This window comes from Haemaphysalis longicornis, unplaced genomic scaffold (assembly GCF_048455015.1).
Source record: "Haemaphysalis longicornis isolate Haplotype H1 unplaced genomic scaffold, Haemaphysalis longicornis Haplotype H1 scaffold_13, whole genome shotgun sequence".
In the NCBI taxonomy this organism is placed as follows: domain Eukaryota; kingdom Metazoa; phylum Arthropoda; class Arachnida; order Ixodida; family Ixodidae; genus Haemaphysalis; species Haemaphysalis longicornis.
Window position 1 is genome coordinate 84,444,237 of NW_027526233.1, and position 13,650 is coordinate 84,457,886.

General features: G+C 48.6%; 1 protein-coding gene across 2 annotated transcripts in view; it reads left to right on the forward strand.

The window, feature by feature from the left end:
• Positions 1-885: 885 nt before the first annotated feature.
• LOC144164125 (uncharacterized) overlaps positions 886-13,650 on the forward strand; it is a 29,195-nt gene continuing 16,430 nt past the window's right edge. The window contains exons 1-2 of one of the 2 annotated variants that reach the window (XM_077694666.1): positions 886-980; positions 2,121-2,252. In XM_077694666.1, the coding sequence (XP_077550792.1) occupies positions 2,130-2,252 (123 nt within the window). In that variant the 5' untranslated portion in view covers positions 886-980; positions 2,121-2,129. Of the gene's footprint in view, positions 1,002-2,120; positions 2,253-13,650 lie in introns of both variants that reach the window. The other variant, XM_077694665.1, reaches the window with a different exon arrangement.

The following is a 13,650-nucleotide window of genomic DNA, read 5'->3' on the forward strand; positions in this document are numbered from 1 at the left end:
TGTCTCACATACGATTGGATCCACCATTGGTTGGCTGTAGTCATCCAGTCGTCGTGGGATTGGGGATGCGTCCTTATCTTGCAATCAAAGATCCTGGGTTAATATTTCTGCAGAGTACAATCTACCCATCCATTGTTTGAACCGACTTCCTTAAATTATATTGTTTTTTACCATGTCGGCCATGTTCCATTATCTCTCGGTGCCAGGAACGTCGCCGCATAAAAAAGCAATGAACAAACATATTCCGACGATCTTATAAACGTCAGCAGAGCTTCGATCGTAACTTTGTGGCCAATAACGTCATGCATTGATACGGTGCTTGGAACAAAGCACATTCAAGGATTTTTCAGACGTCAGCAGGACGCTTTTCTCCCTTGATACTGTTAACAAGCCGTGCATTGCTGTGGTATTTCAAACTACACACATTGAAGGACTCTAGGCACGCACATCGCTCAGCACTTGTTGCACGTTGTTGTTGATACGTGCAGAGAAAGACGGCTTTCGAAGCCTAATTCAAGGATAAGAGAAAAGGCACACACGTGGCGGAAGTTTTTCACAAAAAACTTTTTCGACCTTCAATTCGCGTACTAATGTGCTTGTTCCTGAGTGCCGGGCCGATTGTCGGCTGCTTGTATCTGGGTTCAAGCCCCATTTTTTATTCCTCGCTGTAGGCTGTGGCCCATAGAACCTTCAAACCGGAACGAGGAAACCAGATGAAAAACAAGCGTTCACGGTAGAAACGTTTCGAACAAAACAGAATTAGGCATCTGCCGCACTTTTTTTTTGGGAAACTCGAGGCATGATCTCAGTCGAGCTATGTACACTCTGTTGCAACTAGAGCCATTGCCGCAAAAAAAACACAAAAACTCACATCTGTGCGCGCTGTTATTTACCTGTGCCTTTATATTCGACAGGATTGGCTCACATTCGGCATTTGTACCTCTCACGTAGCCCCAGAATTTTTTCGCATAGCATACGAGGTAGGAACTCCCACTTCCAGGGTATGCATTTCAAGCCAAACCTTGCAGCAACTTTTGGCAGCTCTCTTGGCGGTCTGTTGAAGATTCTCAGCAAACTTCTTTTCGAACCATAATCCGTACTTTACGATTACTTGGCACATTTGGTATTTTCTATTGCGGTGACCATACCAGAAGCTTCTTCATTAAGACGTTGATATCAAAGTTACTACCTAATACCCGCACCAAAGTTCTGAGGTCACTAAGACATCCGGTGCAGAGGATAAACTAGGGAAAATCTTACGTTTTGGCATTACCAGCAACCTTTCGGTTTCTGCCAAGTAAACGTAAAGTTTGGATCTTTGCACCTATGCGAAATGCAAGAAAGTGCGTGGGTCTTTGTGCGGAAGCACTGAATATTTCTCGGTTAATTTTCTGGCTCATGGCGGTAAACCAATTCATTAAATATTTTACCTACGCCTATAACTCGAAATTGTGGAAAAATTACAGAATAATTTTATTACCGGCCGGCTTCAATGTAGCATGCAGTATTTCAGAACTGCTAAGCAACGAATATATGTACTATACATAAAGTAATCTTTGTGCTAATGGTCATTACTACGAGCACTCCTAAAGGTAATATTATCTTGCAATTTAACATGCCAATTTAACCTAGATGCCATAGTGTTACGTTTTTTATTTGCCAAATACTTTAGAGTAATCCGTGGAATCATATTTAAGCGGGTACTTCGACGGTGCTTCAAAATGTCTCTATTTGAGCAGAGAGAACTAAGTTGCATTTCACAACTGTGCTGAAGTTTACCTTTTTCAGTGGCGTAAACATTTTGAAAAGAAAACTCAACAGACGCCACACGCATGTAGGACATTAGGGTGACGTAAAACGCCGAGAGCACTCAAAACTTCTAGGTTGTTTATTCGTTCGCAGCAAAGCAAATTGGCAATTATAAAATAAGATACAAATTTTTTTAAGCATTGTCGTAGTGATTAGGTTTTATTCATAGCTACCTCTTGCTCAGGCTGGTGTAGTAATAGGTTGAACTCAAGTTTGTTTTTTCCAGCGGCGTTTCTTAAGTGAAAAAAATGCATTAACGCGACCTAATTTTGTGTTCGTAATTGCTGCTTACGCATATTTGTTCCTCGCAGTGTCCTGAGATGCTGCCCCAGAAGAATTTTAACCGACTTCTCATCGGAGCTCTGGCAGCGGTTGCTCTACGAGTTGCCGTTTGCACAGCACAGGATTGCCAAGCAAACCCAGATGACTGTGATGCTGCTAAAGTGAGTTCATTGCATGAGGCCTTGGAAGACATAGACCTTATTTACCTCATAGTAGGAGGGCACTACCAGATAGTTGCGGTTCGTTGCTTTGAAATAAAAAAAATCAATAGTATATTTTGTTCTAGACTGCCAGAAGTTGAAAAGCTTGTATCACGAAGCAAAGGACTCCGATGGTGACCGCACGGCCGTGAAAGCGCTGTCTGCGACACACACGTGATTTTCCCGCGTAAGCATTCAGCGAAAGTTTCTGCGAAACGTTTGGCTAACCTGCTTAGTTTAAAATAAAAACTGAGGCATGTAGCCCACTGGGTTAGTGCAACGAAATTGTATACATTCTGGGGTTACGCCGCCAATGACGCTATGAACCATGCGTCTTGTAGTCTGCTGCGAAAATGATACGCTTGAGCACACGCTGCCTGAGTCCCCCAATTGTGACTAGTTAGGTGGTGGTTAAAGTAGCGGTTCTCGCCCGATGGCAGCGAATGGGAGGCCGCTCTACCCCGCGTTTGTTCACACTTCTCGCTTCTACTCAGAAAAACCCTCGAAACTGCGTCAGAACGTGTCACCTTCTTTCAGTGTTTAGCGGCCCTTCGTTCGCGTATAGCGTTCCGCAATCATTCATGTAATGTTGTGCTAGTATGACACCTTTCAAGTGCGAGAGCTTCGTGCAGCGGCCTCGCACTTATGATGACGTTCGTGTAAATTGGCTTGGGGGAACAGATTCTTTTGTTTTGGTTTCCTGCGGGAACCAAAACCTAGAGGGACATAGGCGACACATTTGGGTTGAATAGTTAAATTACTGCGGAACCATCTTCCCACCCCAAGGACTTCTTACCCCGCAGTTCCTCCAACCACTCGTCCCCTACATACACCCGCTGTCTATTGGATATAATAATATAAAAACCAGCGATTCTTTGATTACTTCAACAAAAGGGTAACATCAGCATGAAATCGGTATTAGTGACCAATACATTGCATTGCCACGGAAAGACACGCCCAAAACACGAAGTAACGGCTGCTGCATTACGAGGGGCAGTTAGGTTTCAGCCTCTTCGGGATTATGGTTGATGTGCTTTCCTGGCACCAAACTCTCTTTAACTTCAAGCGAAAGCCGCCCTGAGGTAATCATGGCGGAAGTGAATAATTCGGCCGCAATTATGAAGTTTTCTTTCTTGTACATGTCGGGGATCTTCAGCAGTAAGCTAAGATATAGCCTCGTTTCATGCTTCCTCTGTGCCGCTTTCAGCAAAGCACTGCGTCATCAAGGTGAAGTGGACGAGTTCCGTACTCATTGCGCTGACAGCCCGAACGTTTTCACTGCATAGGTCACGAATCCATTGTCCTAATCCTGGTGTCAAACAAGTAGAGAAGTCTTCGTGTTAAAAAAGTGCTAACATGTAGTTTGAAAACTGAAGTAATATGATAAAGGCTCTCCCGGATATATGGTGACATCTCCCAGCTAGTACTAACCGTAAACATTCAGTTCAGTGTATTTCAAATTCATTTGAATCATTGCGTGCTCGAGAAAGCTCCGAACCGATACCCGTTCATATTCGGCATCAGCATGACGATTATGAAAGACCTCGCCCAAACCTGCCGACGTGAGGTCTTCCGTTACGTGGCCAATGAGCTGGCTGCGGTTGGCGGGTGCTGTTCCGGCGTGTGTATCCCATCAAGATCCCGTCAAGTGGTGTCCACCTTTCCGTCAAGAAGGTGGACACCACTGCCGGTCTGGTCGCGTCAGCGAGCGCTCGCGCGTGTGACTCCGCACCGCTACTTGTGTGACGAGAATGGTGAAGTCTTGAGCTGGCTCCTGTAATGGCGGTAGCCTCTGCGTTCGTTTAGTGGAAACCGAAACTGACAGGGATAAACGAGGCTGTAAATAATTTTAACGCTGCCATCGACAGTCTAATGTGTCATTGTAAGATTAGTGGCTGTATGTATCATTGTATGTCATACTCATTGTATGACTAGCGACTGGGACGGTGTTCTAAGATCAGTAATGAAGTGAAGTTTGATTTTCTTCTGCTTCAGCGTTGGCCGGCCGGCGTTCAGCGGTTTCCGACCTAGCAATAGACAGATGAATGTCCGTTAGGGTCGAGCTAGGGGACTCATAATGCGAACGATAATGATACGTTACCTCTGGAGAGGCGTGTGGTTTATGCTGAGGCTATAGAGTAGGGGCTTTGCTCTGCAGTTTTATTTGCAAAATAGTTTACGAATAGGGTGTCGAGTACATCTTGTGTCGAAGTAAAAGTCGCATTCAAACATCCGGGTACATCAGCTGCAATAGTACTGATTTAAGGAAAGCTGTTTGGAGTGGTGAGAATGGTTTTTGGGCCATTAAACTCTAAGAGCGCGGTCGGCTTGCATGCCATTGCAAGCAACGCCAGGGTGGGTCTGGTGCGGCGTGGTGCAGCGAACTGCTCTTAGTCTCAGCCACATTCTAGGCCCCTGACCTTCTTATGTCGTTTTTTTTTCTTTTGTGCTTACTGAGTTTTCTTGGTTCTATACAGCGGTATCGATCGAATGAGAAGCAGAACGGTTATTCTGGTGGTGATGAAAAAGAATGTAATGATGATGATGATGATAATTTAAATTTCGTTGCGCAAGGCCGACTATTGGCAAAGAGCTGCAAAAATAGATATTTCACGAGAGTGGTCTCAGAGGTATTTCTGTAAAATATACGAAATAATACGCTTCAAATGAAGAAAAAAGCAATGAAGATGCCTGATGTAAGGCTCGGTTGTCAATACGCCTGATAAAAAGTGAGGGGAAATAATTGAACATTGGTAACAAACTTAGACGTGCGCTTATAAAAACCATGGGGTCGTCATGGGGAGCGATTACTCTACTTTCTCTTCCATGCACGATTTGTTAGGTGTAAAACTCTTCATTGCTGTTTATTGAGGGTATCATCAATTCTTTAAAGAATTTTAAATGGTTTTGAAAAGCTTTTTCTCGATTTTCTGATATTAAAACATCTCGCTCTGCAATGAGCGCGTGCAGAATTATAGCATCATGCTCGAAAGTGATCGAATGATTCTTTGGACCCGAAGAGCGTGTGTTTACCGGTTGTGCTTTACTACTGGGTGACAACGAAATGTCCATCAGTGGAACCACATTGTCTGCAATTCTCGAGGAGACCGGTAACTGCCATCAGGGTGTGGTTACTTGCGGCCGTCATTCAGGGTGTTGGCTGCGGCAGTTGTCTCTTCGAACTGTCAGAGCGGCTGTGGCAACGTCCTGACGAGTGGCGAGCAAAGCAGGCGGTGGTGGAAGACAAGAAGATCCCGTTTGTCCGAGCCTTGTCCTGGAGTGGCGCCCACTGTCTGGGTCAGGGTCTCCGCTATTTGTTCAGCGTTTTTCTGCACCAACCAAATTAGAGCAACTGCACTCAATATGGAAGCTGTCGAAGTGGGAAGCAATGATTCGCCAGAGAGGCTGTTGCACCCTGTTTATAATAGTTTGATTATCAGACTGCCGTTGATAAATAAAGTGGTCAAGATAGGGCTAGGCAGCACCTTAAAGGGCATTAAAAAGGCGCTAGATTGAGCTTTAGTTACTTTGGGGTAATTCATTCGTCGATTTATGTTCGTTCCTTTTTTATATCTGTGCACTTACTTGCGACCTAGGAACGGCAGCCTTTCGTGACAACCGTGCAGCGGAAATATTTCCTCCAACACTTGGCAGATGCGTAACGTGTGCCTTTGTGCCGTGATATAATTGACATCAACTGCAGAACGCGAGGGACTAGGTTCTGATGGAGACTAGAAAAAGCAGTTAGGTTTTTGAAGCCTCTGATGGGCTATGTACCGCCGTGGCTACAGTGGCTATGACCCGTAACTCTCACTAGCTGCGACGACAAAACGGGGCCCTATGGGGCTCCGCATTTATACGTAGTCGAATTAGACGTCAGGAAGTCAATACCGTGGAGACTATGATACAGAGACGATCGTTGTAATGTTTCATTGCAGCGGTTTGTACTGATGCATGTCGTGAATGCTATGCTAGCCCATTGTCGCCACTTCTTACACCCTCAGCAGCACTACCAAGTCCCAAAATACCGTATATAACTCTTGTATATAACTCTAGCGTCAAAAGGACTCTTTTTGGGAGAACTATCCGAAGCCTTTCCCTCCTGTTGGTTTTGTGATCCCTGACTACTTGCACCGAAGTCCGCCTTTTTCTGTGCCGTCATAACTGCGCCAGCCCCCTGCTTCGCCGTCCAAGGTTTTCCTTTATCTCCCGCTTTTGCTGGAGCAACCTCGTCCCTTTCTCCCCGGCGTGACGCGTACTCATCAGCCAAGTCGGCAGCTGCCTGCACTGTTACTACTCCGGCCCTATCCTGGATCCAGAGCTTCATTGGCTCTGAAAGCTTAGAAAAAAACTGTTCGAGAGCCACTAGTTCAAGAGCCTTTTCAAAGCTTCCAAAAGCGCTGGCTCCCTTCATCCATTCTACCAAGTTGACCTTCAACTCGTAGGCAAACTCAGAATACGCTGCCGGAACGCAACTGACGAAAGTCGGAACCTCTTTAGAAGGCTATCCTTCACTTTGTCGTAATTGTCCGCATCCTCCACCGGAAGCCGCGCGATCACATCCGCTGCTTCACATGGCAGCAAACTTAACAAATTTCGAGCCCATGTGCTACGGCCAAGCTTCGCTTTTTCACAGGTTCTCTCGAAGTTCACAAGAAAGAGGCCCACATCTTGCCCTACTTTGAAGGGTTGCATTAGCTTAGATAAATCACAAAGATTTTGTCTTCCTGCTACCTCTACTCCTTGAACCTCAGCCATCTTCCTCACTTCCACTTCCAGGCGCAGCTGTTCTACTTCCAGTTCTTTTTGCTTTAGCTGGCACTCCTGTTGCTTTAGCTGGCACTCCTGTTGCTTTAGCTGGCAGTCCTGTTGCTCCCGGTTTTGCTCGCGCTCCTGTTCCTGTTGCTTTTGAATCTCATTCCACGTTTCTGTAATATCTTCACTGGTGAGATTCAAGCCCTCGATAGCGCGAACAATTTCGTCCTTCTTCATCCCCGAATCTACTTCTGCTCCCAGCTCCTCCCCCAGAATCAGCAGCTGATTCTTCAACAAACGCTTCCAATCCATGACAGAGAACCAGTGTGGTGCGGCTCACTATCTACCCAGAAGTTCCGGAAACAACTGCTTCTGTGGTAGCCTCTACCAGCGAAAAGATTGCACTTCTATCTTATCAGCCTGGCAACCAAAAAACCAAAGCCAGCACTCACCAGTTCACAGCTGTCAGTCTCCGTGATCTCGGCGTGTTGATCATTCTCCGTCCTCCAGGCTCAGATCCAACCGCTTGCCATCCAGTTGTTGCGTCTCGTTGCGAGTTGTAGCGACCGCAGTCTGCTGGTAGCGGGGCCGGTCGCCGTCGCTTCGTCGAGCCAGGACTAGGGGAGAGCTTAGAGCAAATTTAACGGGTTTATTTACATTTTTACAGTGAGTTGTCGAGATGAAGACAGAAGACAGCTCTTGGCGGGCCGTAGCACGCCCTTTTTTGTTGACCCCCGATCCCTAGTTCCCTAGGTTAGGGATCCCCATACAAAACAATGCGGACCAATGGTGATGTATACGTTCCTCGCTGTGAAGCACCGCCCTCGGGTAGGGACACGCCTTTCAGGTATGTCGGCAGATGCACAGCACACCCACACACACACACCCTTGCCACTCGTCCGGAGCCCGTAGTAGAGGGGAAGAACGGAAGACGCGCGAGCGCCTCGTATCTTTTTGGTGTCCGCCGCGCGCTGCGTTCCCACGGTGGGGTTCTCACACGTACTTCCCAGGGAGCTAGCAAGGTTCGTGGAATCACTCCGGGAAGGGTTAATGGCTTGACCATTGCCACTGCCTTCTTCGCTGTGCTGCCGCCGCCACTGGGTCCCATTGTCCGGTCGTCGCCGTCTGGGCTTTCACGCGCACATGCGTTCAGTTTCTTAGGCCGGGGGACGAGCGGCGGCTCCTTAATCCCTTTTGGGCAACAACACTCAACACCGCTCAAAAGCCGCTGTCAATCAGTGGCCGCCGCAGCGTCGTGTCGGCCTCCTTTCGTTTCCGTCGACAAGCGGTGGGGTGGTCGACCGGCGGGCGACTGACCCGCGCAAACATGGCGCCAGTGAGTCATAACAGCTCCTCCGCCGACGGGAAGATCTCGGACGTCGTGTAGTATCAGCTGCTCGACGGGAGAGATCACAGTAGCAGCATTCTTCCAACACCATTGAAACCACAAAGACCAACCTCCCCGAACCAGCAAGCACCGGCAATGAGTTTTCGGCAACCAGGCTGCTCTTTCAAAGGTGCTACAATGCACCTACGCTTTTTTTTACATATGGCAACCACACTAATACTCTTGCTCACAGCTAAAAACTTCGACTGAATTACTTAAAACACTACTCAAAATCACTACAGAAAAACGTTCCTCAACTGAAAACAAAAGAAAGCAAAAGAAAAGCTAGAAGGCTCTGCTTAATGTGTCAACATTGGCATTGGCAGAACACTTCTTATACTTCACATTGAAGTTAAGCTCCTGAATCGCAAGGCTCCAGCGTAGTAGTCGCGGATTCTTTCCCGACATTTGCGAGAGCCATGTCAGCGGGCAGTGGTCAGTGACGAAGATGAAAGAAGTTCCGTAAAGGTAGCAGGCCAATTTTTGGGTGGCCCACACAATGCAGGCACATTCTTTTTCTGACGCACTGTAGGCCTCCTCGCGAACTGAGAGTTTCCTGCTGGCGTACAGCACTGGGTGCTCGTTCCCGTTCTCATCCTCCTGGCAGAGTATTACTCGTAAGCCCCTATTGCTGGCATCGCACTGCACAATAAAGGGACGATCATAGTTCGGTGCATGCAGTACGGGTGAGCTAACAAGAGCCGCTTTGAGGCCTTGGAAGGCACCCTCCATTTCCGGGCTCCAAACTACCTTTTCTGGGGCCTTCTTGCACAGGGCATCCGTTAACGGAGCGGCTACTTCCGAGTACTGAGGAATGTAGAGCTGATAATACCCCGTCAGTCCCAAAAAGGAGCGGATAGCAGTCTTGGTTTCTGGCTGCGGGAATTCACTAACCGCCTCTACTTTCAACTCGTCAGGTCGCCTCCTTCCCTGCCCTACCACGTGCCCTAGGTACCTTACTTCGGCGCGAGCTAGCTGGCACTTAGCCGGCTTCGCTGTCAGTCCAGCGTGCGTCAAACGACTAAGGACATCGCTAATGTGGTATAGGTGATCTTCCCATGTATTGGAGTAAATAGCAATGTCGTCTAAGTAGGGAACAGCGTACCCTTCAGCCCCCTGCAGAACTCGGTTCATTAGCCTTGAAAAGCAAAATGGGGCGTTCTTAAGACCAAAACTCAAAACTAGGGGCCGAAATGTGCCCGTCGGTGCCACAAAGGCTGCATACTCACTAGCTCGTTCAGACATTGGAACTTGCCAATAGCCTCTTACTAAGTCCAAAGTCGAGACGTATTTTGCAGCACTCACTTTTTCGACCAGCTCCTCCACGTTGGGTATAGGATATGTCTGGTCCTTCGTTATCGCGTTAAGTTTGCGATAATCCACGCAAGGTTGTGGATCCTTGCCAGGAACCTCTACTAGTATCATGGGGGACGTGCAGGTGCTTTCGCATGGTTCAATAAGCTTAAGCTCCAGCATTCGATCTACTTCTTTTTTCAAGATCTCCTGCTGCCGCGGGGCTAACCTGTACGGCCTCGACTTCACGGTGGTGTCAGAAGTTAGTTCAATGTCATGAGTGATAACCGTAGTTCGCCCTGGCCTTTCCGAGAAAACTGTGATGTGTTCTGACAACAAGTTACGTAAGTCGACTTGCTGCGTCTCAGTCAAGCCCTCAGTAGGTGCCACGGCTTTCATGACGTCGGTAACCTCTATTGATCTTCCAACTTCAACCAAGCCTGGAATTTCAGGCGTTAGCTCCTCCGGGCTATTAAGAGCCAAGTTCACCTTCTGCACTTCTCCCACATAGCGCTTCATTAGATTGTGGTGATAAATTACAACCTCTCGGCGCCTTCCTTTCCGTTCCAGTGCATAATTTGTGTCCGAGAGCTTTTTCACAACCCGAAAGGGCCCTTCCCATTGAACCTCCAGCTTATTTGCTCGCGAGGGGCGCAAGACCATCACCTGATCCCCTTCCTGATAAGCTCTCAGTTTCGCGTTTCGATCGTAGTAGCTCTTGGCTCTACTTTGGGCCTCTCTCATGTTCGCCTCAGCCATGTCGCGAGCGCAACGCAATCTTTCCAACAATTCGAGTATGTACTCAACCACCGTAGGGTCGGTACCTTTCGACTCCCAGGTTTCGTGCAAAAGTCGCAGTGGAGACCTGAGCGTCCTTCCGTAAACCAGCTCCGCGGGGCTGAAACCCGTCGCTTCATGAGTGACCGATCTCAGCGCAAACAGCATTGCTGGGAGACAGGCATCCCACTGACACTTCTTTTCAAAGATAAGGGCTCGCAGGATTCGCTTCATCACGGAATGACACCGCTCTACACTGTTGGACTGTGGGTGGTAAACTGAGCTGTGGATTATTTTCATCCCACACTTCTCGAGGAAGCCCGTAGTCAGAACACTGGTGAATACTGAACCCTGGTCGCACTGTATCTCCTGAGGAAAGCCCACTCTCGAAAAAATAGACAGTAGTGCGTTGACTACTTCTACTGAGCTTTGCTCCTTCATTGGGATCGCCTCTGGAAACTTGGTTGCTGGACAAACGGCGGTAAGCAAATACCGGTAGCCTGACTTTGTCGCTGGGAGTGGTCCCACAACGTCTATTACCAGCCGGCGAAAGGGCTCCGAAATGAGCGGAACAAGCTTAAGTGGTGCCTTTCCCTTCTCGTTCGGTTTTCCCACTCTCTGACAGGTGTCACACGCTCTTACGTGGTCCTCAACTTCTTTGAAGCATCCTGGCCAATAAAACTCCGTTAGGAGCCTATCTTTGGTCTTCCGAGCTCCTAAATGCCCCGACCAACCAACTCCGTGACAGAGATCAACAATGTCATGCCGATACTTAGCCGGCACTACAATCTGGTCAAACGTGCGACCTTTTGCATTCCGGTAGTGGCGGTACAAGACGCCATTTTTGACGGGAAAACTGACATTCTTCCTCGCCACCCCTACCCTGACGGTGTTCCAAATCTCCTTAAGGCTGGGATCGCTGTTTTGCTGCTCGATGAGCTCGTCTCTTGTCACTTTCCCCAGTACATTGCCTAGCGATTTTGATACAGGCAACACGAGCAGCCCCTCTTCCGTTTCCCCTTCAGCTATATCAGCGCTAGTCTCCTCCTCTGATCCCTCTCTCTCTTTTTCAGCAGGTGACGGGATAGTAGGCTCCGCTGTGCTGACTCCAGCTGGTGTTGCTGTACGCCCGGCGAAACTCGGTTCTTGCCGCTCTAGTTCGGCTGCTAAAGCGCGTGCTTTAGCTCTAGTCAAGGCTTGGACTGTTCCCTCGTGAAAACTTTTCCCTTGCTCTCTAAGCAGACGGTCGGTCCGATTCGAGAACAAGTAGGGGTATTGCGAGGGTAGCTTGTCTGACACCGCCGCTTCCGTCTCTACTTCTCCGAACGGCCCAGTGATGACTACTCGAGCTACCGGGAGACAAATGCTTCCATCTTCCAAAACCGGCTTAATCCATGCGCACTTGCCATTGTAGTCTGCTTGTGTCACGTAGTCCGGGTGCACCAGATCAATGGTTGCCCCACTGTCTCGTAAGACGCGGAGTGGCTTTCCGTTCACGGTTAGATTAAAAAGGTACGGACTAAGTAGCTCCTCACTAGTAGCAGAGTCACAAGTATACGAAAGGGCTGGCCTGGGCCTACGACATCCTATGGCAATGTGACCGACCTCCTTGCATTTGTAGCAGGTAGGTGGTTGCCTAGCGTCAAAAGGACTCTTTTTGGGAGAACTATCCGAAGCCTTTCCCTCCTGTTTGTTTTGTGATCCCTGACTACTTGCACCGAAGTCCGCCTTTTTCTGTGCCGTCATACCTGCGCCAGCCCCCTGCTTCGCCGTCCAAGGTTTTCCTTTATCTCCCGCTTTTGCTGGAGCAACCTCGTCCCTTTCTCCCCGGCGTGACGCGTACTCATGAGCCAAGTCGGCAGCTGCCTGCACTGTTACTACTCCGGCCCTATCCTGGATCCAGAGCTTCATTGGCTCTGAAAGCTTAGAAAAAAACTGTTCGAGAGCCACTAGTTCAAGAGCCTTTTCAAAGCTTCCAAAAGCGCTGGCTCCCTTCATCCATTCTACCAAGTTGACCTTCAACTCGTAGGCAAACTCAGAATACGTGCTGCCCTGCTTCTTTGTCAGATTGCGAAACCGCTGCCGGAACGCATCTGACGAAAGTCGGAACCTCTTTAGAAGGCTATCCTTCACTTTGTCGTAATTTTCCGCATCCTCCACCGGAAGCCGCGCGATCACATCCGCTGCTTCACATGGCAGCAAACTTAACAAATTTCGAGCCCATGTGCTACGGCCAAGCTTCGCTTTTTCACAGGTTCTCTCGAAGTTCACAAGAAAGAGGCCCACATCTTGCCCTACTTTGAAGGGTTGCATTAGCTTAGATAAATCACAAAGATTTTGTCTTCCTGCTACCTCTACTCCTTGAACCTCAGCCATCTTCCTCACTTCCACTTCCAGGCGCAGCTGTTCTACTTCCAGTTCTTTTTGCTTTAGCTGGCACTCCTGTTGCTTTAGCTGGCACTCCTGTTGCTTTAGCTGGCAGTCCTGTTGCTCCCGCTTTTGCTCGCGCTCCTGTTCCTGTTGCTTTTGAATCTCATTCCACGTTTCTGTAATATCTTCACTGGTGAGATTCAAGCCCTCGATAGCGCGAACAATTTCGTCCTTCTTCATCCCCGAATCTACTTCTGCTCCCAGCTCCTCCCCCAGAATCAGCAGCTGATTCTTCAACAAACGCTTCCAATCCATGACAGAGAACCAGTGTGGTGCGGCTCACTATCTACCCAGAAGTTCCGGAAACAACTGCTTCTGTGGTAGCCTCTACCAGCGAAAAGATTGCACTTCTATCTTATCAGCCTGGCAACCAAAAAACCAAAGCCAGCACTCACCAGTTCACAGCTGTCAGTCTCCGTGATCTCGGCGTGTTGATCATTCTCCGTCCTCCAGGCTCAGATCCAGCCGCTTGCCATCCAGTTGTTGCGTCTCGTTGCGAGTTGTAGCGACCGCAGTCTGCTGGTAGCGGGGCCGGTCGCCGTCGCTTTGTCGAGCCAGGACTAGGGGAGAGCTTAGAGCAAACTCAACGGGTTTATTTACATTTTTACAGTGAGTTGTCGAGATGAAGACAGAAGACAGCTCTTAACGGGCCGTAGCACGCCCTTTTTGTTGACCCCCGATCCCTAGTTCCCTAGGTTAGGGATCCCCATACAAAAC